The 22951-nt window shown below is 51.3% G+C and overlaps 1 protein-coding gene and 1 long non-coding RNA gene across 2 annotated transcripts in view; one reads left to right on the top strand and one right to left on the bottom strand.

Annotated features, from left to right (window-relative positions):
• LOC144584679 (uncharacterized) overlaps window positions 1–22951 on the top strand; it is a 191164-nt gene that overhangs the window by 100298 nt on the left and 67915 nt on the right. The gene's annotated exons all lie outside the window — the stretch shown is intronic.
• INTS1 (integrator complex subunit 1) overlaps window positions 1–22951 on the bottom strand; it is a 43610-nt gene that overhangs the window by 16288 nt on the left and 4371 nt on the right. Inside the window, exons 7-34 of the mRNA XM_072982823.2 lie at window positions 21706–21892; window positions 20813–20958; window positions 19932–20073; window positions 19235–19411; window positions 18432–18540; window positions 17528–17648; window positions 16749–16826; window positions 16341–16498; window positions 15993–16089; window positions 15690–15781; window positions 15347–15407; window positions 13940–14137; window positions 13625–13754; window positions 12765–12944; window positions 11107–11256; window positions 9840–10019; window positions 8926–9030; window positions 7082–7249; window positions 6571–6682; window positions 5309–5470; window positions 4501–4647; window positions 4263–4361; window positions 3534–3658; window positions 2695–2952; window positions 1814–1973; window positions 1348–1488; window positions 522–702; window positions 301–424 (exon numbers count right to left, since the gene is read on the bottom strand). Coding sequence (XP_072838924.2) covers window positions 301–424; window positions 522–702; window positions 1348–1488; window positions 1814–1973; window positions 2695–2952; window positions 3534–3658; window positions 4263–4361; window positions 4501–4647; window positions 5309–5470; window positions 6571–6682; window positions 7082–7249; window positions 8926–9030; window positions 9840–10019; window positions 11107–11256; window positions 12765–12944; window positions 13625–13754; window positions 13940–14137; window positions 15347–15407; window positions 15690–15781; window positions 15993–16089; window positions 16341–16498; window positions 16749–16826; window positions 17528–17648; window positions 18432–18540; window positions 19235–19411; window positions 19932–20073; window positions 20813–20958; window positions 21706–21892 — 3988 coding nt within the window. The remainder of the gene's footprint in view (window positions 1–300; window positions 425–521; window positions 703–1347; window positions 1489–1813; window positions 1974–2694; window positions 2953–3533; window positions 3659–4262; window positions 4362–4500; window positions 4648–5308; window positions 5471–6570; window positions 6683–7081; window positions 7250–8925; window positions 9031–9839; window positions 10020–11106; window positions 11257–12764; window positions 12945–13624; window positions 13755–13939; window positions 14138–15346; window positions 15408–15689; window positions 15782–15992; window positions 16090–16340; window positions 16499–16748; window positions 16827–17527; window positions 17649–18431; window positions 18541–19234; window positions 19412–19931; window positions 20074–20812; window positions 20959–21705; window positions 21893–22951) is intronic.

Genomic DNA, 22951 nt, shown 5'->3' with positions numbered 1-22951 from the left:
CCTTACTGTGCTTTGGCCACCTCAATAGCCATTGAGAGACCCAGTTAATCTCACCAGGCCTCACTGATCTGTGGGTATCATGACGGTTCATACAGTGAAACCCCTCTATTCCTCATGAGGCCAAGCCATGGTAGGTTCACGACGGCCAACCCACAGGGGGTTAATCCAACCCACCTCCCGAGGACCTGAAGCAGGCAGGAAGCCGCCGGTAGGGGCTCAGAAGGAGAGGGTCTTCCCCCACAGAGAGACTGACGTCACCCGGCTTGGGTTGACGTCCATTCCGTCCGAAAGGATCCTCACCTTGTTCCAGGAGAACAGGAGCCTCTGTTGGAGCTCCGGGCAGCTGGTGGTCACTTCGGGGTCTAGCATTTCCAGCCAGTCAATGAAGAGGCCGGAGGACGGTCCCAGCCGGGCAACTTCCGCACTGGAGAGGTGGAAAAACAAGGCCGGAGGGAGCCGTCAAGAGAGAAGGCGCTCAAGCTCGGCCACCCGAACTCGGCCACCCCTCCGGCCGGCCCCACCTGCAGCTTTCGGCTTCTTTCTTGACCGGGGTCTCCTCTCTGTGCTGGAGCAGCAAAGAACTGACCATAGAAATGGGTCCAGTGGTGGAGAAGCGGGAGGATGTCTCCATGGTCACCGAGAAGAGGGCCACCAGGAACTCCTCCAGGTAAGGGGAGTGCATTTCCGTCAGGCCTCGGAGGACTAAGGAGGAAAATACAGGACATGAAACACCACCACCACCCCGTACAGACAGACCACGGGGGAAAGAGAGACCCAGCAAAACTAAACCTCGTTCTGAACCTCAGGGCCTGGATTAACAGTTGCATTAAACACACGGACAAGCACAGGACCTGCGGGCTGGAAAGTAGCACCAGGAGAAGAAGAAGAAGAACAGGGCTACCAGCAGGCCCTGTGACCAGAAGCCCTCACAGCTCAGGAAACCCTGGCTTTGCTTCCCTTTCGCCTGCCAGAGGCGCTGTCCTCATCACACCCATTTTACAGGTGGGTCACTGAGGCTAAGAGAGAGGGAGTTGATGGCTGGATGAGACTGGCAACATCCATCTCCCAGGGCTCACGAGCAAATCCGAGGTGGAGGAGCCTTTGTTACTTGGGTAGATCCCCCCGTCTCAGAGGGCAAAAAGTTCCTGGTTCAAGCCCCCAGAGCAGGGGCTAGGGGTGGGAAATCTGGCCGGAGACTCCCCCCCCCCCCCGGTTGCACATTCTTGGGCGTCTCCACACCTTGATTGAGAGGAAAATCGATTCCTCCTCCCTGACCTTCCGGGAGGAGCTTTTCTAGGGCTTCTGGTCAGCAGGTCCCGAGATGGAGGACGGGGAGGCCTGGCCTACCTTTGCTGACCAGCTCGGGCTCCACGTTGTAATTCTCTCCAGACTTCAAGGCGGCAATCAGGGCGGACGCGGTGGAGCCGATCACGTCGGCCTCGCGGCGGAAGGCCAGCGCTTCGGCCAGGTGCAAAAACCCACCTCGGACTGCCATTGGGTGAAAAAAAGGGGGGGGGGAAACACAGAAGAACAGCGCTCTATTGGCAGGGAAAAAAGAACAGTTCTTTACACACAAACACCAAATCCCATTAACCACAGCCTGCATGGCTGTAAGTGAGGATCATGGGCAACAGCCTCCAGAGGAAAACAGGGTCCCCCTTCTCTCTAAAGTAACACCCCCCCAAAACACCTTTGCCCCAAACCACTTCCAGTCTCAAAGACAACGCTGTGGCTTGCCCCCTTCTCCTCCTCACCAGCCATCCTCCTAGTGCCGCCACACCCCCCGCAGTGTCACCCCCCCCCCAGGCCTCACCGTCCCCAATCCTGTGCTGGGAAGTATACTGAACGGCGAAGACCTTGAGCTGACTCCGGAGGGGGCCGTCCTCCACAGCTGGATTCTCCAGCCACTGCAACATCTGGACGAGGACTTTGAAAAACAATGAGGAAAACGCGGAGTCCTGTGGGACGGCACGCTGGAGGCGTTGAAAGGAGGAAAGATGGGATCAGAAGGGAGCAAAGGAGCCGGAATGCCACCTACGACCTGCATGGACTGGCGCGTCGTCTTAAGCCAAGGACGAAGCACTCAGGATCCAGCCTCTGCGCATTGTCCGTGCGCCCCTCCCTTGTAACGAACGCTTCCGTCGTGAGCCCCTCCCAGGGAGACGTCCCCACCCATCCCCCTCCGTGTGGAAAAAAATTCCTGTCGGTATCGACGGGTTTGATTCTGTGGCCGTTATTGTTTTAAATGTTGCCGACTTCTACCTGAAAATGTTTCCGAATTAACAAAAGACGTCCTTTTCTCTCTGTTTGCTGTGTTAAACTTAAATCCATCTCGCCATTAATTCCACCCACAAGGGGCCTGGTGTCCTTTATGCCCTCCTTTCTCCCTTGAGTAAAAAAGGAGCTCATTTCCATCCTTTTCTTCTTCTTCTTCTTCCTACTGTAAGCCGAGCAAACCCAGTTGCCTGGTTAGAGAGTCGCTTCTAAGCCATGGGTCACCCAGGTGTTCTTGGACTACAACTCCCAGAAATCCTGACCAGCACAGTTGGAAACCATGGGTCTAAATGGATGGGGGGGGTCCATCAGCTGACCTAAAACGGCCAATCCTGGCCCACCAGACCTTATAAAGTCCCAGCATCAGAACGTCCTCAGGATCCTTGTTAAAAAAACAGAGGGCGAAGGGAGGCCCTTTACCTGATACTGGCAGAGCAGCCGCATCAGCGGGCAGGACACCACGTGGTTCCGGTGCATGGCCATCGCCACCGTCCCGCCGCGGGGAGCGTTCAGGAGCGCCACCAACGCCTGCAGGAGCTTGGTGGCCATCCCGGCCGGCACGGGGGCCTTGCCCTGGCGGATCTGGGCCAGCTCCTTGGCCAGCGCCTGCTGCAAAGCCAAGGAGAGGGGGCGCGGGTTCGAGTTCTGCCAGCGGGGATCCGGAGTCAGTGGAAAGAGCTGCCCAAAACATGAAAAGGAGGCATCAGAGGGGATGAAGAGGCGGCGTGGGGGGAAAAATGAGTCATTTGGGTCACAGACCCCGAGGTGCCTGCAACCAATATAATCTACATTTTCTGGGATTTTGACAGTTATAATGCAAAAAATGATATAAAGGGATGTGCAATCCCCATAGACCACTGGTTCTTAACCTTGGGTTACTCAGGAGTTTTGAACTGCAACTCCCAGAAGCCTTCACCACCAACTGTGCTGGCTGGGGTTTCTGGGAGTTACAGTTCAAAAACATCTGAGTAACAAAGGTTAAGAACCACTGCCATAGACAACTAAGCTAAGTGGACAAGAGACCCATTCAAATCTCTGTATTAAAATATAAAATAACGTGAGTAAAATGCTGCAAATTGTCCACAAATTCCAACGATTGATTTCTAAGCGCGAAACCTGGCTTCCAGCAAAACTGAGGACAGGAGCCAAGTGCAGGAGAGGATAGAGAAAGGAGCGAGGGCCGTGGAGACTGGCGATGCTGATGCTTGGAACAGCTGGACACAGGAAGGGAGACGGAATTGGGCACCGGATGTCCTTACCTGAAGGAGGAGGGCGGCCAAGTCGTCCTCTGGACTGAGAACCTGGATTTGGGCCAAAGCCCGGATCCTGCCCTTCCCCTGTGGAGTCTCGAGGCTGGTTTTAGCTCGTGGCGCGTCGTCGCTGTCTGGAGAGAAAGTCAAAAGGTCTGAGGGCACTAAATCTGCTTCAATGGCTCCTCCCAGGTGGACTAGACTGGGGGAAGAAAAAGACTAGCCATAATCGTGGGACCCAAATTCAAATCCTGAGCGAGGATTTGAACTCGGGCCCCACAATTCTTAATTCTACTCTCCAATCACTGCACTGACTTTGAGATGACTATTTCTTTTTTTTTGTTGATGCTGTTGGATCTTTTTTTTTTTTTTTACTGCCGCTGCTTCACTTTTTTGATATCACCCAATGGAGTCAGTTTTATTAATTTCTGGTGTCCTGTAGCGGCTTTTCAAGTATACGGAAGTGTAAGCCACCCAACGTTTGTGAAATGGAGGAGAAGATGGCATGAACTATTCCAATAAACCAACCATGAAAACCCCCTGCCCACAGAAAGCTAGCATGTCCTGGGGAAGGTTTCTAGTTCGGCACTCCCCCCCCCCCGAAGAGCTAGCTTTCTACCTACGGTGTTTCTTGGCTTGATGTGGTGTGTGGCGCTAAAAAGCCTGATGAGAAGGGGGGGGGTAAAGGCTGATCAGAATCATTTCCTGAATAAGAAGGGGAGCACCGGATGACCGCACCTCGGTGAGACGGCAGGGAGGTGGTAAGAAGGGAATGGAAAGTCTGTCCGCCGGTTGCTCCTCTCTCATGTTGCACCTCCACGAGGTGAGCCATGTAATCTGGAAGGGAAGGAGGAGGTAAGCAGGGTGGACGTTCCTGCTCATCGACAAGAGCCCAGCGGGGACCCCAAGGCCCCTTTTGAGAAGCAGGGGACGTTTGGGGGGGGGAACTGCCACCTCCCGGGCCGAGGTCCCTTACTTTTGTCCATGATGTTCTGCTCCAACGTCTGAGGGTCGTGGGAGACGGCCTGGTCCAAGTACTGCAAAAGTTTGCTCATGCTGGAGACAGGGATCCCGAAGGACTGGACGAAGAGAAGCAGCTGCTGGGGCTCCAGGTCTTGCAGCGCTGAAAGGAAAGACCCTGAATGAGACACAAGCCGCGGATGGCTTCCTGGCAGGCCGCAACGCCAAACAACAACAAGGAGAAAAAACAGCTTGGGTGGCGTTTCAGAAGGCCCGCGGAATAGCGAGGGGAGCGCGAGGCTGGGGGTCTGGAGATCGGGGCTTGAATCCTTCTGGATTCCATGAAACCCACTGGATTGAGGGGGGCCCAAACTTGGGTCTCCAGGTGTTCCTGCCTTAAAACTCCCGGAAGCCTTCTCCACCAGCGGCGGTGCTGGGAGCTGTAGTCTAAGAACCTCTGGAGACCTGAGGCTGGGAAGCACAGCACGAGGCGGGAGGGCAAGGGGCTGCCGGGGGGATTTTTTTTGGGGGGGGGAGGGACGGAAGTCTAAAAAAGGATCAATTCTGCAAAGGTCTCCCATCCATCTCCGTCGCTGGGGATCCTGCACACAAGGGCCCTTCTCTGGACATTTCTTCTTGTTCAGCCACGGGTGAGCCATGAACTTGGTGCTGGACCCGAAAGGCTTTTGGGGTCCCAATCCTGCAAGGGATTCCACTTTTGCCTTCTTAGTTTCCGATTCTCCATGGGCTTCCATTGGGGTCAAAACGGAGAGAGGGGAGACACAGATCCCACGCGGTCACGCCCAACGCCAAGCCCTTCTCACCGGCGTCCACCAGCCGAGGGACCTCCGATCGGATCATGCGCAGCTTCAGCCAGTCTGGGAGGAGCAGGGCCTCCTCAGAAGTGTCCACCAGAAATGCGGTGGGCAGCGGTTTCTTCTTGGGAAACCAGATGTCCAGCAGGGTGTAGAAGTCGCCGTCTCCAGCTTTTGAAAGAAAACGTTTTGAAGATTACCCCGTTTGTCTTTTTCGCGCTCCCTCCGCCCAAACCTAGCCTTTCCCAGCTCAGGGCCCTGGGGCACTCCACCTCCCATCTTCCCCTGGAGAGGACAACAGGCACAGTACAAAACACTTGGAAGTCAGAAATGGCAGCTCTGCGTCCTTCAGGCACATGGTAAGGAACGCTCCAAAACTGGAGCTCGGCCGTGGCCCTCTGATTACTGGAGGACTACAACTTCCATCAGTCTTTGTAAGGATGAGAGAGGTAGTCCCAGGACACCTCGAGGACCACAGTGGCCCCAGCCCACCTTCAAACAAAGACGGAACGAAACGTCTCTCACCCGCAAACCATTTGCTCAACTCACAAACTGTTTGCTCTTGCCTGAGATGGAGGAATCGAAACCCTGTCCCCGGCTGAGCCGTTAAAACTTTGTGAAAATAAAAAGTTTTGTTTTCACAAAATAAAAGGATTTATTTACCCCCATCTGTGAAGTTGGTTTGATTTGTTCAGCTTCTCAGGGGTGGGGTGGCGTGGGGGGAGGCTCGGCAGGCCACTCATATTCTACCCACGACTAATGGAAATGGTAGGGTCTGCTAAGGTTTTCCTTGCCTTTGCATCCATGAGAACTAGAAACTTAGCTTTTGCAAACAGGAGAGATAAAGAAAAGTCTCGGGATGCTGAATTCTGTGGGGTTTTCTTTCATGGAGTATACATAGTAGGGGCCGCAGTATCTGCGGGGGATCGGTTCCAAGACCCCCACCCCACCCCTGGATGCTGAAAACTGCCGATGTATCAAAAACATAACACATGCCAGAGTCTCTGGCTACCCCTAGTGGCCTGTTCTGGTAAATACACAGATGTTGCATTTTCAGGAAGCAGAGGAGGGAATCTGCAGATACGGATTCTGCGGATAGGGGAGTCCTGCCATACACCCTGATGTGGTTTCGGTGAAAGCATCCACGAAACTGGAGTGCTGGAGATGAACTCTGGCTTCCAGGGCCTTCCCGTTTAGACTCTTTCTAAGAAACAGGCTGCTTCACCCTCGCCTGTGCAACCGGGGGCCCCGAAACGCAGAAGACTGCTTACCTCGAGGCGGCCCGAGCGTCAGCAGAATCACCATCGCGTGGACCACCAAGATGTGCATGGTTGCCGTTTCGCCGCTGATCCAGCGCAAGAACACCTGATCCTGGGATTCCGACTAGGGAGGAGGAAGAGAAAACAGGGGTGACCCACAAGTGGGGGAAAAGGCAGACCATCTAAAGGAGAAAAAAAATACGGCACTTTTCCCCTGCCTTGGGTCCCCCGAGGTTCTCAGACGGCCAGTCCTGGAAATCCTGGCCATGCACAGCAGGGGGTGAAGGCTTCTGGGGGTTGCAGTCCAAGAACCCTGGGGGGGGAACCCAACTGGAGAGCCAGTGACAGGCAGGGCTTCCTTGGTGGCACTCAAGAGTGTTCAGAAAGGGAGCCGTGACAGTGTTTATTATACCGCTGCCGAACTGTTTTTATAAGGGTTTCCCCTGCTCAAAAGGAGCACAAAAAGCCCGGGGCAGAAACTGCGTGGCAGAAAAAACCCCTTGGAACGAGACGGGGTGCCTACCCAGCTGTACACCTCTTCGCCCTCCTTGCTCTGGCGCATGCGCTTGATGTAGCGCGAGAAGACGGAGAGCAGGGAGCTCAGGACGGCGTCGGACTCGGAATTGCAAGAGAGCTTCGAGAAGAGGTGGGACATGATGGTGGAGCGCTCCACGATCAGCCGGGCCACGTCCTGAAAGGAAGGAGAGCCGCCCGTCAGAGCGGCAGGAATGACGGACGGAGCCACAGAGAGAGAGAGGGAGAGTAATAGGAGAGATAAGACTGTGGAGGTGGGATGGGGTGGGGAGAAAAACCAGGTCTCCAGCTGGTAGGAGCGACTCTGAAAGGAGAATCTGTCGGGAGGTTTTGCAACCTTGCATGCTGACTCTACTATGTATGCCTGGGAGACCTCTTTCTAAGCTGGCATGACCATCAGTCATCGACCAATGGTTTCTTCCCTGCCTCTGAATTCAAATTCTGCTTGAGGGCTTCTCTTTCCCTCTCTTGAGTCTGCTGAAGTCTGTCGCTGAAAGCTGTCACGTCGGTCAGTTTGCCGTTTGACCTGTTCAATTGTAAGTAATGAAGCCTTTTATCCTTTCCACTATTAATGTATCAGAGTTGCTGAGTCTGTGCCAGTGGATAACAAAAAGGGGGTTGATTAATCTGGGGAGGCTTTAGCCTATTCTGCTTGGTGGATCCCTGCACTTGGGCTATGCGGCTATAGGAATGTAACCAAAGTTTTCAAGCTGCAACAGAATCCACCTAGTATTTATTATTTGGTCACTGCCTGTCTTTCCACCGACTGAACTCAAGCAGGGAGTTTACGGCTCCCGCTTACTCTACCATCACAAAAATCCTGCAGGGTAGGGTCCTGGCTCATGGCGGTCCAGCTGCTTTCATGGTTCCATGGAGCCTAGAATCTGGATTTCCCCAAGTGTAAACCCAATCCTAGCATACTCTAAAACTAGAATATACCACGTTGACTCTGGGATGGGGTTGCGGGGAGCGCTCGTTCCCAGGTTCTGGAGAGAACTGCTTGGAAAGGGGAGCAGAAGAAATCAAAAATCCCACATTGCAAAACTCGAGAGGATCCTAGCGTAGCCACAGAAGGTGGATCCATGGCGGCGGGGGGGGGGGGAGGAAATGGGGAAGATAGGCGGGGTATAAATGAAATAAATAAATAAATAAATAAATAAATAAATAAATAAATAAAGAAATAAAGAAATAAATAAATAAATAAATAAAGAAAGAAAGAAAGAAAGAAAGAAAGAAAGAAAGAAAGAAAGAAAGAAAGAAAGAAAGAAAGAAAGAAAGCACCCAGGAGCCTGAACAGAAGGCAGACGTGTTGAAGCCTTCCACAGCAGATCCCCCTTGTACCCGAGTAAAAGCTGCAGGAAAGAGAGTGAACATGCAGTCCATCTGCAAGTACTAAAGGGCTTGGGGCTGGCAGTGGGGAACAGATTCATTCTCTGCTGGGGGCTTTCTGGGGACATCTAACAGGTTGCCTCTTGGCAACAAAATCTGGACTAAATTTGCAGGCTCTCAAAAGAGCCGTGTCTGAAACTTTCACATCAGACGTTTACATTTTCGGACTATTATCTTAAAGCATAGCGTTTCTCTCCCCGGTGCCATCCGGCTTCTTTAAGAATCCCAGGTAGGAAAGCTCTCTTTTTAAGAAAACCAGATTATAGAAGACACAGAGACACACAACCCTACGGGCTACCTGTCAGATTTAAACCCCGCAAGGAGGAAGAACGACGAAGGTAATTAGAGAAAAATCTCAGGATGCAGCAGAGACGGGTTTTGGAAGAAGCCCAGAGATGCGAAATGGTCACAGAAGAAAAATTTGAGGTTTGCGGGCTCTTTTACCAGAGCAAGATCGTTGTGCTGGCCCTGATCCTCTATGGGCGCATGCTGAGAAAGATACACCAGGTAAGCGCTGATGGTCTGAGGATCCGTCTCCATATGGATGGCCTGGAACAAAGCAACACAGACGTAAATGGCAAACATAGCAGGTGGGGTCAAACCCAGCCCCATATGGAAGGCCTGGGATTTCTAAACGGTTTTATCTGTTAAAACCTATAGCCTTTTAAATGTGACAGGACTCAGATTCCCATCAAACCTGGCCCACATTTGCCAGTAGTCAGCGATGATGGACACTGTAGTCCAGCAACACCTGGAGGATCATGGGTTCCCCTTTCTCTTTCTTCCATCCAGCCGGCAGCCACACTTAAAGGAGCCTCAGGGCTGCCTAAACCTCATAGGTTTACGTCATCCTATGTTATTATCACCCCCGCATCCTGCCCAGACGGACCCTCAGCCGGATGGGTGGTATGGAAAGCGAACGAACGAACATCGCATTAAACCAGTCTAACTAACCATTTTCTAAAGCCACACGGCTGAAAGTAAGGGAACGAAAACACCAAACTTAGAAACGACCACGTTTCCGAAAGACTTTAGGAAAGAGCCCACGGAAAGCACAGAGGTCTTACTTTACACACACAGAAAAAAGACAGAGCAGCTTTTTTGGGGGGTGCGGCAGTGAAATTTAGAGCCCATGTGCCACCACAAAGGAGGCCCCGTCCCTCACCTTTCCGAGAGGGGGAAAGATACAAAACAAGGGGGTTTCCAATTATCATCTGTCAAAAGGGCAGCGCTCACGAGACCCTCGAGCATTCAGGTCGCTGAAGGTCAAAGCAAGGGCTTCTGAGCAAAGTTTGGAAACAAGCCCACGAGACGGCCGTCGTCCTCGGTGTCCTAACCTTTAGTGCCCGAGATCTCACCTGCTGCAAAGCGACTGCCGTGGTCGCCCGGACGCTGTCGAACAAGGGCAGTTTGGGCAAATCCTGCAGGAGCCACTGGTAGCCCGGCAGCAGCTCCGGATCGCCAGACTCTTCCTCCACGGGGGGGTCGTGCTCCTCCTTGTCTCTCAGACCCCCTTCCGAAAGGACTAAAGACAGGCCCTGAGAGATCAGAAAGGGGAAGGAACGCTGAGCCTTCTGCGTCCCTTATTTCGGTGACACGCCATGGATTCCGACCGACAAGGATCTCCCTGGGGGTTTTGAGCGCTTGGATCCTCAGGAGAGGTTCCCCACTCCCTCCTTCTTGGGGGTGCCCAGAAACCGCCCCATGGCCCCAGGACGCATAGGGGGCCACGAGAACCCTAGGCCTGGGCCCTTGGCAGCCACGTGCTCCAAGCCACTGAGCGACGCGAGCGCTTCCTTTGTTATACCATGCACAGAAGCCCTTTAACGCTTCTAGGACAGTTTTCTTTGATAGTATCTTGTCAGCCTAGGAAGCCCCTTTGGGTTTTTGGCGTCGAATAAATTGGAAGAGGAAAATTAACAGAGACCGCCATATCCATACAAATGCAGGAAGGGGCACTATCTTTAATCAGCCATTAAGAATATATTTTAAAAAAACCAGTGAACTTTTGGTGATAAATCTTCTTCTCCGTGGCCATGCACCAAGTTCTAGGCTGCTAAGAACGTCCCAAATTCACACGGCTGGTGATGCTGAGGCGGGTTCACTCCGTAGAGGGAGAGAGCTGCAGCAGGCAAGCTCGTTTCGGCTCTTCCTCAGCTACTAGTGTGGAATTTGTGGCCCATCTCTTAAAGTAAGAGCCATCTTAGTGCTCCCAAGGCCGTGGAGCGCCTCGGTGCTCAAGGGAGCAGTTTTGACACTATGGCTTCGGGGAAAGGAGGTTTTGAGGTCTGATCAACCCCCACGGCGGTAGATCATTCTGCGGCGGTTCCAAAAGCTTGGTCTACCTCTGTGCACAGCAATTAAACTGGGTCAGGACCGCCCAGGGGCCAGATCCACCTGTGGTGTACAGTGACTGCGCCAGGGCCCAGGGTCAAGAGCACCCAAATGTCAACCCAGCAGGCATAACATAACAAAACAGCACTGGGCGGGGCTGCGTTCTACGGGGCATCATTCCTCTCTAGATTATCTCCTCACCAGCTCTCTGGAAAGAAGGCCTGCAAGGTTCTCCCGGCACCCAAGCCCCCCCGCCCCCCCGCCCCGGATTCTTGTCGCCCGCTCTCTCACCTTCATGGCCAGGACGCGGGAGGCCACCTGGGGCGAACTGAGGCGCCGCAGGAAGTAGTCCAGCACTTCGCACGTGGTCTGCTCGTCGGCTTTGGGCCCCAGCAGGAGGTCCTGGAGGCGGCCCAGCAGCTGCCTTTGCTTCTGTTGCCTCTGCAGAAGAAAGAAACGGCCGTCTTTCCACAGCCCCAAGGACCTGAGAAACCCGGGTTCAAACCCTCAGCTCAGCCTCCAGACTTGCTGAGAGGAAGACGCATCTATGCAGTAATAGGGGTTGGAAAGGAGATGCCTTGTGTGCAGTAATGACCCCTGTCTCCACGGGGAATCCGTCCCAAGCCCTCCCAAGGATGCTGGAAAATATGGATGATAGCAAATGCAATAGTGTGGTCTCTGGCTCCTTCTAGTGTCCAGTTCTGGTAATAACATGGTGGGAATATAGTTCTCCAGCAGCAGACACATAGTGTGGTCTCTTGCTCCCTCTAGCAGCCAGTTCTGGAACTGCAGTGTTAGAAATATATTTACAGTGGTGCCTCGCTTAACAACGATAATCCGTTCCAGGAAAATCGCCTTTAAGCAAAAACATCGTAAAACGAAATTAAAAACCCAATTGAAACGCATTGAAACCCGTTCGATGTGTTCCAATGGGGTAAAAACTCACCGTCCAGCGAAGATCCTCCATACGGCAGCCATTTTTGGCTGCCTGTATAGCGAGGAATCCGTCCCTAAACACAGCGGGGAGCCATTTTCAGCACCTGGGGGCCATATTGAAACCACTGTTAAAGAAACAATCGTTTTGCGAAGAATCGGTTCCCGAAGCAGGGAACCGATCATCACAAAGCGAAAAAATCCTATTTAGACCATCGTTTTGCAATCGCAATTGTGATCGCAAAAAGATAGTTGTACAGTGATTTCACCGTAATGCGGGGCAATCATTATGCGAGGCACCACTGTATGCAATTTTTCAGACCGTGGATAAGTGAAACAGCCGATACGGATCCTACAGATAAAGGGTCCTATGGTTTATATTTTAGGCCACAAATCCGAGTATAAAAAAATCTCACACTGGCTCGTAAAGTGACAATTAGAACCATCCACTCTCCCTCGGGAGATCAGGATGCCCCCTTCCCTGTTATCCTCCCCCTCCCCCCCAAAAAAGCTAAAAGCCCATCTCTTCAGGAAGGCTTTTAACAATTACAACTGAATCCCCGAACGCCATTTCAGCAAATCATTTGAAACTTTTCCATGTTTGAATCTTTTAATTTAATTTTTAATTCCTCTATTGTGTAATTTATCTCTTATTATTTAACCTATTGTGTTTTTTAAACTGTGTGAATCTTAATGTTGTGAGCCGCTTCGTTGGGAGAAAAGCAGCCTATATATAAAACTAATAATAACAATAATAATCTGACAAACGGAAACTCGAGACGGCAACCCTAAAACCGAGACCATCCGAGCCAAACCAGGCCCAAAAATTAAGACCAGTTTTGAAACGTGCTGGAATATATTCAGACGTTTCTCTTCTAAAGTCCTCATCCGGCCAGAGGCAAGTTCTGAGAAAGCCACCCAAACGGCCCTCTCCGTCTTCACAACCACCCCATCCCACCCCCATGTGGATCAAGGCCCTTGCAAGGGCATTCAGTGAGATGCTCCGGCTTCCCTACCAGCCGCTTCTTGGCCCGCTGCTCTTTGCTCTCTCCCTCTTCCTCTTCCTCGCCAGAGGCAGATTCGTCAGCGGCGTCATGCAGGAGGAATTCGCAAAGGCACTGCACGGGGAGGACGTCCAGCGACCCCTCGCTGGACTGGACCAAGTCCGCCAGCCATGGCATGGACTGGGAGGAAGCCTAAGGAAGGAGGAGGAAGGGAAACAAGAAGCAAAGGGGGAAACAGGACAGACGGAGGAGAAACAGGACTTGCCCGCCCAAGCAACTCTCCCTCGGATTCCCTTTCGTGGCTTTGTTTTTCTGTTGGCTCCCTGCTGGTCCTACCCAAAAAGGTTGTTGTGGAGCAGATGACAAGGAGAGAAGGAGGGACACAAAGGTGACTAGTAGAATGAATGAATGGATGAATGAATGAATTTGTACTTTCAGATCCCAACTTTCCTCCAACAAGTGCAAGGGGGCATCCCAAGCACCCCCAATTCTACAGCCGAACCTCCCCCACCGCATCAGCCCTGCAAGGGGTAGGTCCTGCTGAGCTTAAGCGACTAACCCTGACCTCACCCAGTGAGTTTCATGGCTTGGTGGGGGAGATTTGAAGCCAAGACTCTCTGGATTTCTACCCCAACACCCTAACCACTATGCCCTACCAAAACAGCCTCCTCATAAGCATCATCATCCTCTTAGAATGACAGAACTGGAAGGGACCCCTGTAGATCACGGAGTCCAGCCCTTGTCAAGGACACCGGCACCGAGGGGGAGTCGAAGCCCCAGCCTCTGGCTCTGCAGCCCCCGAGCGACCCAGCCGTTCCTGTCTTCAAATCCATGGGCCGTTCTGCGCGGCGTTTCTCGGGGGGGGCACCCACCTGTCTCTGAATGATGTTGAGAAGAAAATCTGGGTGCCGGCTACGGCACAGGAGGTGCCCTAAGCGGAGGGACTGGTTGAGGCCCTTCACCTGATCCAGGACGGGTTGGGGTGGCCGGCGGGGGGGACCCCTGGCAAAGCAAGAGAAAGAAGACGCAGTAAGGAGCCAAGTAAGCGCCTCCTTCTCCTCCTCCTTCTTTCTAAAGGAAGCTGAATGCAGGAAAACCACTCATCTCGACTGTTTAAGTCCACCCCACTTGGAAAGCTGCCCTCCCTCCGGAATCCTGCCAAAGCGGGAATGCCAGAAGCAACTCACTGGGGATCAAGGCTGGTCAGCTGAGACAGCAAGAGGCTGCTGCTCTCCGTGATGGTCTGCTTGGTGGAGGCGGCCGCCAGGTGACCTTCAAACGCCAGGATCTCCTGCTTCTCCCGCTGGGAGATCTGGAGTTCCCGGTTGATCATCTCTGTCCGTGTCTCTTCGTCCGTCAGGGTACACGGAGGGTAAGAGTAATTGCTAAGGAGGAAGGAAGGAAGGGATGGTTTTGTCCTTCAAAAATATTGTTTTGTGGTTTTAAATACAGTAGGACCCTCGTATCCATAGGGGTTTGGTCCCAAACCACCCCCGTGGATGCAGGAAAACGGGGATTATCGTGAATGTTATACATAACAAGGTGTCTGGCTCCCTCTAGTGACCAGTTCTAGTAACTTCACCATTACAAATATATACAGTGGTGCCCCGCATAGCGACGATAATCCATTCCGGAAAAATCGTCGCTATATGGATTTGTCGCTATGCGGAACAAAGAAGCCCATAGGAATGCATTAAAACACGTTTAATGTGTTCCTATGGGCAAAAAACTCACCGTTCTGCGAAAATCCTCCATGCGGCCACCATTTTCGCTGCTTGGTAAGCGAGGAATCCGGGCAAAAACACAGCGGGTGGCCATTTTATTTACCCGGCAGCCATTTTGGAACCGCCGATCAGCTGTTCTTAAAACATCGCTATGCGAAAATCGGTAAGCGAAATGCTTACCGATCATTGCAAAGCGACGTTTTACCATTTAAAACATCGCAATGTGATCACAAAAACGATCGCAAAAAACACATCGCTATGTGGATTCGTCGTTAAACAAAGCACTCGTTATGCGGGGCACCACTGTATTTCTGGAATTTTTCTTTTAATATCTTTAATATGTTCAGATTGCGGATAAGTGAATCAGTGGATACCAATCCTGTGGATACAGGGATCATATTGTATTTACTTCCCCACTGTGGAATTCGGGAAGCAAAGCTCTTTACCCAGGAAGCTAGAGAACATCGGGTTGTGTTCACTCTTAGTCACAGTTAGAAGCGGTCCTTCTGGAATCAAGCGGAACGAAGTGAGGAGCTATCGGACTCATTTGCAAGGGTCAAATCTAAGCACATATTTTGCTCAATTTCTTATAAAATGTTTTAACATCTTTAAAAGAAACAACTTTTACCGAATTCTGGAATATCAAGACCAGAGACAGACAGAAGGGGAGGAAAAGAAGCCAAAACGGTGTTGGGTTTTGGGATTGGTGTTGCAGAACACAGTGGTGCCAGGACTCGGCTGCTGAGCACAAGGGGGCTTTTTTTTTAAAGCACCCATCCACACCATTAAACGCGGCACTTCAACCTGCAGCCGAAAAAGCCGCCCTCTGCTTTACATGGAGACCAGGTCAGGAGGAAAGCATGTACCTACTTAGTCATGACCATTTCCATCAGCATCTTCAGTGTCGGATACTCCTCCCAGGCGGTGAGGCCTAAGAGAGACAAGGGAGGGTGAAACGGTCCTTAGAGAAACAGCTGGAATTCCTGAATTCCAGAGGCATATTTCTATTCCCAGTAGAGTATCTGGTTGGATGTGTGTGAGAGGTTACAACCTTCATTCTCCTTGATATTTTTTTAAGCGTTTAGAGTCCGCCCTGTATCACAGGAACTCGTACAACTCTCAAAAAACAGCTTTACAACACAAATGCATTCAGTTTTAAGTCCACTAGCAGCAGCCCCCAGCAAACAGGAAAAAAAAAAAGTACACCACCCACCGATATTTTCTGGATTAAAGGCAGCCACGACCAGCAGGAGGGGCCAAGCTTTCCAGTAGAGGGTCGAGATGGCCAGGTTTGGAGGCTGATACCTGCAAGATAATAGAACCGAGAAGACCCCGTGGTCAGGGCTTACCCACAGAAAAAGCAGATCATATTTTCCATTGTCGAAACTTTTAAAGCTTTCCAGGTCTATTTGCCCCCCCCCCCCCCCGGTTTTTACAGACTCAGGATTTCATTTCCTAATGTTTTAGAATTTAAAAAGAAATCTGATGCTAAGAGAGGCCGGCCTGAAAACTTTACCCTGCAGGAAGCTGAATGTTTTCCGGATGGTGGTAAGTGCACAGGTTCAAGACGGCATCGATCAACTGGATCCGCTCCACCCTCAAGACTTCCAGATCTCAAAAGGGAAAGAAAAACAAGAGGGCAGAAGGTGATGGTTGGGGAGAAACGCAGACCAGAGAGAAAGGGTGTCCCAGCTGGGGAGCTGGAATCAGATCTGGTTCTCAAGACTAAGAGGAAATCGACCTGGTTGATGCAGGATTGGAAGAAGCCCCAAAGAGAAGGTCAACCTGAAGCCCAGCAAGAAAAGAAAGGGTGCCTGGGAGGGCCCAGCTGGGGTCCAGGCAACCTCCCCCCCAAGAAGCTTACCATCAGCCTGCACGGCAGCCGCCCGCTTCACCAGATGGTCAGCGAGCTCCATGGCATCTGCGGGGCCGAGAGGGAGGTCCCGCGACAGGCCGATCACGAGGATGCGCATGAGAGTGTCTTCCAGGATGGGGACTTCGGAGCAGAGGCGAAGGAAGAAGCTGGAGAAGAGGAAGAAGAGATGAGCGGGAGAGAAAGCCAGAGAGAAGAGGCAAGCTGCCGACTCCTGGGTGTGTGTGTGAACCAGGATCCGAAACCGAGATTTTAGGCAACGAGGAGTCCTTCTGAACAGTAAGGACAAACCAGCCGGTGGATCTAGTCTATCACTTTTCTGCACCAACCCTCCGCTTACCCCTGACTCCCCACTGATCCCGTTCCCTGCTCTGGGTTCGAGTCCCGTCCCATGCTTACTTGCGGTCGCTCTCGGGAGGCCAATTGTCCCACTTGTAATAAGTCTCCGGCTGCTCCGTGAACAGTACTTTGTGGAGGCTAGAATGAAAACATGAAGGATGGGGGGAAAAACATACTGAGGCAGCAGATAATGCAGAAAAGCGGAGCGCTGGGGCAAACATCTGGCCCTTCCAGATGTTGGTAGATGGCAGTTCCCGTTGGCAGCTGCCAGCTGAGCAAATCAGCTATCCCACAGGCACGTAAGTTGCCATGGGTCTAGGGGCCCACATCTTCATTCCCCTTGGCACCACAGAGGGCAGCACCCACCCACTCCCAGACTTGCCCCTTTCTCCTTCAATTATTATTATTATTTTTAAGTAAACCTCTCTTTTTTTACCCAAAATGGCTCATCAGAAAGATACGACTGGCCATTGGGGACCTAAATACTTCTTTAAACGGGGGCCCCTTGGGAGAGACCATCTGGGGCCATGCCTCCCACCCACCCCTAATGGGGCTTGTCGCAGCCTTTTTCAAAGCAAGGGACCCACGTGAGGCCCAACCTGCTCTACACGGATGGCCACCCTCGAAGATTTCAGTCCAGTGGCTTTCTCCGGAGAGGCTAGAGAGCGAAATGCTGGCCCCCATCAGGAGGCAAAAGAGGTGTTTTAAGAGTTAGCACCTACTCTGCTGGGTAGAGAGAGGCAATTTCAATTTCCAGGTTGCGCACGCACGCGCACGCACGCACGCACGCACGCACGCACACACACACACACACCAGTATCACAACTCTGCCCCCTTACCAGTGAACGTAGTCTTTGGGGGCCAGTTTGGTGATAGAGGGCACCACCGTGTGAAGCCACCAGACGGCGTCCCGCTGAATCGCTGCTATCTGGTTCTGGAAGGCACGCAGCACCTCCAAATCTGGGGGGAAAGGAGAAGGCCAGAGAAATGAGGAGTTGACACAGCGAGCTTCTAAGATTGCAAGTCCACTTGTAGATCTGTGCCCATTCTTGTGTGTGCAATGTGTCAGGATTAGGACTAGGGAGAAAGGACCAGGTTCAAGATCCTGTGAATCCCGTATGTCAAGGAAAGCAAGGTTCTAGACCTTGAGGCAGGAAGACCTGTTTGGCAAGGAACTGTGCAATGCCGGAGAAGACAATAAACAAATAACCACATTTCATTCATTTCCAAGGACTGGTCTTTTAAAGCAGCACGGAGAAAAGGATGTTGGGGTAATTAGAAGCCCGTGAAATTGTGGCTCAAACCTTGGAAAAGCAGGATCCAACCACAGGAGGACTGGCCTCAGGAAAAACAAACAAACAACAAAACAGAACATGACGTTTATGAATGCAGCTGGTACGATCCTCCGTGAACAGTTACAGACTCAAAAAAAAAAAGATTGTGTTTAACTGCAAAAAAAGAGACAACCCCATTTTTAAAGGCTCTAGAAAGAAACGTGACAGAGGAAACGGTCAGTGGCAAAACTGAAATGCTTTCTTGCCTATCCTTGACCAAACTGAACATTTCAGACTAAGCAAGAAAGGCCTGTGTATCACCTAGCCTGCATCCTTAGCATGCTGGCAGAAATCTACCCTCTGCTAAGCATTGGTTGGGTTTTTCCCTTTCCTCGATTGGCTTTCAGAACTTTAAATACACACACACACACACACACAGACAGACAGAGAGAGAGAGAGAGCTACTTACTTTTCTTCTCTCCTTTATCCCATGCAATTCCAGCCTCCTTCACCTGGGCAGTGATACTGAGCATCATGGAGACGGCCAGCAAGTCGGTTATGTGGATGACAAACCGGTCCTGAGAAAGTAAAAAAGGATGCATATCTGTGTGTGTGTGTGTGTGTCTGTGTGTGCGGTCATCAGCACCCTCACAGAGTCCCAGCGATGATGACCTGGCACTGACATAACGGGACATGAATGTCAATCTAAATCTGTTCTATAAATTTACCCTGGGTGGGAAGAGACGGCTCGCCCTGGATCTCCATTTAGGAGATATGGAAGGCGGTTCATGGCTGTTTCTGGACAACAACTCCCAGGGGCCATCGGACTGGGGAGTTTGGGACTGGCAGTCCAAAAACACACACATCTCTAAGGAAGGGAGATGCTGAGATCAGAGCGCTGCAAATGCCCTTTGATGCAGTCCACGGGGGGTTCTAGTGTACAGCTTTGTGGCACTTTAAAGATTCACCCATCTTTCACTAGACGAAGGAGTGAAGGAGCCGTGGCGGATTCCGTGGACCGCCACAGCTCCTTCAGGTGCATCAGGTGACGTGGCTGCGATTCACGAAGGTTCTCACCCAATAAAACCTTTCGTGTGCAACATGAGTCTTGACTGTTCCTGCTGCACTAAGAGATTAAGAAGGTCTGGAGGGCGACACGCCTCTAGAAACTCTCACGATGGCCATGCTGGTGAGTTTCGAGAGTTGTGGATTTCTTTTTTTCCCTCCCTCTAAAACCCCGGGGGTAACAGAAGTGGCCACCCTCCTGCTCACCTTGAATTCCATCTCAACGTATTGAGACTCCTTCCTTTCTTGCATGAGGCCCAAGCAAAAAGCCTGGAAGTTGATCTCATGTTTGGTCTGCTTGATGATCTCCCGCAGCAACGCCCGCGACGCACGGAGATAGTCATCTTTGTTCGTCAGCAGGTCTTGGAACACCATGGCCAAGAACTGGGGAGAAGAAGAGGGGGGGAACCAAGGATCAGCTTGGCAGGAGCCCACGGCACGGCCAGCAAGCAGACCGTCAAAACAAGCAGCAGGAAGACTTGGGTTTTCAGAAGTGTTACAAATCCCAGCTGCCGTCCACAATCCCAAAGTGGCTGGGAGAATCCTGGCCGCAGCACTCCAAAAAACCATAAACCTGGACCTCTCAAATCGGGGCCCTGAAACACGGCACAGGGGGCCCACTAAACCCAACGGGGGGGGGGGAGAAGACAAGCAGGAAAAGTACATGCAAAGATCAGCCTCAGGGATCAAAGGTAGTAAGATTCGATCAATATCAACTACCCACCCAAATACCAACCAGGTTTGACCCTGCATAGCTTTCCGAAGAGCAGGTGTGTAGACTGACCACACAAAAGAAACAACCCACCACGTCCTAGTCAATGAACCGGCTGCATCTCACCCACTCCCCAAGTCACCCGGCTGGCCTGTGGAATATTCCCAAAGACGGGCGGTCCTTCCCACTCACTTTCGGAGCCAGCTCAGGGCTGTGCTGGAGGACGGTGTAGAGAATCTGCATGTTGTTTGGGTTCCTTGCATTGGAAAGTTCGTTGAAAACCACTGACTTCACCACGGTGCCCAGGTTGTCCCGGTGGGCATTCAGCAGCTCCCTGAAAGGGTCGGGTTAAAAAAGAAAACGAGTAAATCGTCACAGCCCGTGCCCTCCGTGAGCAAAATCCAAAGCCTTTTATCAGACCTCTGAAGACTGTTCTCGGACCGGAACCACAGTTTGGCTTAATGGCAAAACATGACATTAAAAAAATGCCAAACTTTGAAAAGAGTTGTCGGTTCAGAGTCTCAACCGGTGTGCCAGCTGCTGCATGGACCAAGCTTTGGGGGGGGGAGAGGTGGGAAATATTCTCAAGCAGCAACCCTGGTGCCCTTTTCCTGCCTCTCTCCAAATTCTGACACAAAAAACTGATCACCTTTATTCAGAGATAAGTCTCTGCCTCTCTCTCTCTCTCTCTCTCTCTCCGACTACAGTTCCGAAAAGGAGCGAGGCGACTCCCACGCGCTTACCTGGCATTCCACGGCAGATACCACTGATGGGATGGGAACTACACTGAACTCAACAAGAATCGGATGTATGCACAGAATCCTGAACTGCTGTTTCCCCAATCCTCGCTGGAAAAGTTAACTTTTTGGGACTCCCAACCCCCAGAATCCCGATCCCGGCTAGCGTGGCTATGGGAATGCTGGAAGTTGTAGTCTTTTTTTTCCTTTTCTTTTTTAAAAAGGACTTCCATCCATCCCTGCCACCTCCTTTTTTGCCCCACGGACAGGATCCTCCGTCTGCCTCTGCCCTGCTCGAGACCGCTGGCCCTTCCGTCCACCTCCGGCCCCACTGACCTGACGCAGAGCATGTAGTGGTTGAGGAGGACCTTGGGCTTGAGGCGGATTTTGATCAGGTTGGAGACCACCTCCACGTCCTCAGAGCCGTGAGTGTTGCAGTTCATGCAGACGGACATCAGCAAGTCCTGGGCTGGTCGAGTGAGCTGTCGGGAGAAAAGAGAGAGAGATACACATACTGTAGGTACTAGATGAAAAATCGCTTGTATTGAATGTACTCATAAGCCCTTTCACGGATGTCACATCGCTGGCTTAGAAGGAGGCAGGAAAAAGATGCTTTGATGACGAGAGTAGTAAAATATATTAACACTTTCAGGAGTTATTTTCAAGGAACGTTTTCGTCACTTAAGAAAAGATTTTGAGAGTTTCTCGAAGTTTCATGCCATTCCCTTAACAACTGTGCTTTTTAAAACAATGGACAGATAGCTAAGATCAACAAGCCATGGAGGGCAGGTATTTTAGCTTTTCCAGTTATGCGAATGTGCAACAAGTCACTATTCAGACACTGTAATTAATGAGCCATGGGAATGAATTACTTTTCAAGAATAACTTCCTACGCTTTGTTGTTCCCTAGCATCTGCTCTCTGGTCTTCTCTGCCTGTGCATCATCATCAGTGCCATCATCACCATCCTGGAACGGAGAGCTGGAAGGGACCCTATGGATCATCCGGTCCAGTCCCTGTGGGGGAATCGAACTCCCAACCTCTAGTCCCACAGCCAGAGGCCTTAACCCCTGAGCTATCCAGCAGTTCTCCACGTCAGGGACTGAACCAGCTTCGCGCCAAGATGCTCTAGGCTGAGCTATGGTTCTTACCATCAAGCATGGATTCTAACCAAGCTCCTGTGAACCCCATTAAGAAAAAACTTCTTTAAAAGCCCCCCAAGACCATTACCTTGGGGTTTTGCAGCCACATCTCCAGCCTCTGCACAGCCATCTGCCGAATCTCCTTGTAGCCACACGTGGCCGTCAGGAGGCGGAGGAGGTTCCGAGAGACGTTGTCCATGGGCTGGCGCCTGTTGAGCTGGTCCCGGAGCATGTCCAGCACATATTCCTCCACGCTTTCGGCAAGATCATCGTACCTGGGCCAAAAAGAGGAACCTTTTTATAAGCTGCAGCCCAGCGAGCGTGGCCGACAGATCACTTGAGACCTGGGCGTCATGGGTGGTCTACTAATGCTCTCTTTCGTGGCTCCGTCCAATAAATAAATCAGTATCCACTGTCAGAAAATACAGTGGGGTCTTGACTTAAGAACGGCTCGAGTTAAGAACATTTTGACTTAAGAACCACTCTCACAGGAAAATATTGACTTGACTTACGTACTTAGATTTGAGTTAAGAACTGAAAAAAAACCACGTGGGAGGCAGGGAAAGTGCAAAATGTGAACTTTCAGTTAACTGTTGGCCAGTGAAAAGGGTGCCTGTCTGCTTCCTCACTCCTCCCAGCGTTTAGAGAGTGGATTGGGAGACAGTCTTCAGACTGCCTGGTACTGTCCTGCCTGGACTGTATTTTCCCTGCCTTCCCTGAACCTTTCTTGACCTAAGGAAAAAAGAAACAAAATATCCCCCTCTAGTGGTCGAAGGCAGAATAGCAGCTTCCCATTAGTTTCTATGGACGGAAAAGAGCAGATACGGATCAAATGGTTTTCAATGCATTCCTATGGGAAATGCAGATTTGACCTGAGAACTTTTTGACTTGAGAACCGCCTTCCAATACGGATTAAGTTCTCAAGTCAAGACCCCACTGTATTTTTAAAAATCATATCCATGGTGTAATTACCCGAACTGGCCACTAGAGGAAAGCAGAGACAAGGCTATAAATACAGTTCACTATCTTGTTTCTCCAAAAATAAGACCAAACCTGAAAATAAGCCCTAGTATTCTTTTTCAGGATGCTCGTCATATAAGCCCCACCCCCAAAATAAGCCCCAGTGAAGGGAAACCCTGCCCTCCGCCCTTGTGCAGCAACCAGAAGATGACAGGACTGTATTTGAATAAACGTAGACTGTTGTACATGAAATAAAATAATACATCCCCTGAAAATAAGCCCTAATGCATTTTTGGAGCAAAAATTAATACAAGACCCTGTCTTATTTTTGGGAAAACACAGTATTATCTGGAGGTTTCGGCATCTGTGGGGGA

The sequence above is a fragment of the Pogona vitticeps genome, chromosome 13 (genome assembly GCF_051106095.1).
Source record: "Pogona vitticeps strain Pit_001003342236 chromosome 13, PviZW2.1, whole genome shotgun sequence".
Classification (NCBI taxonomy): domain Eukaryota; kingdom Metazoa; phylum Chordata; class Lepidosauria; order Squamata; family Agamidae; genus Pogona; species Pogona vitticeps.
This window is presented reverse-complemented; position numbering and strand designations above follow the sequence as displayed.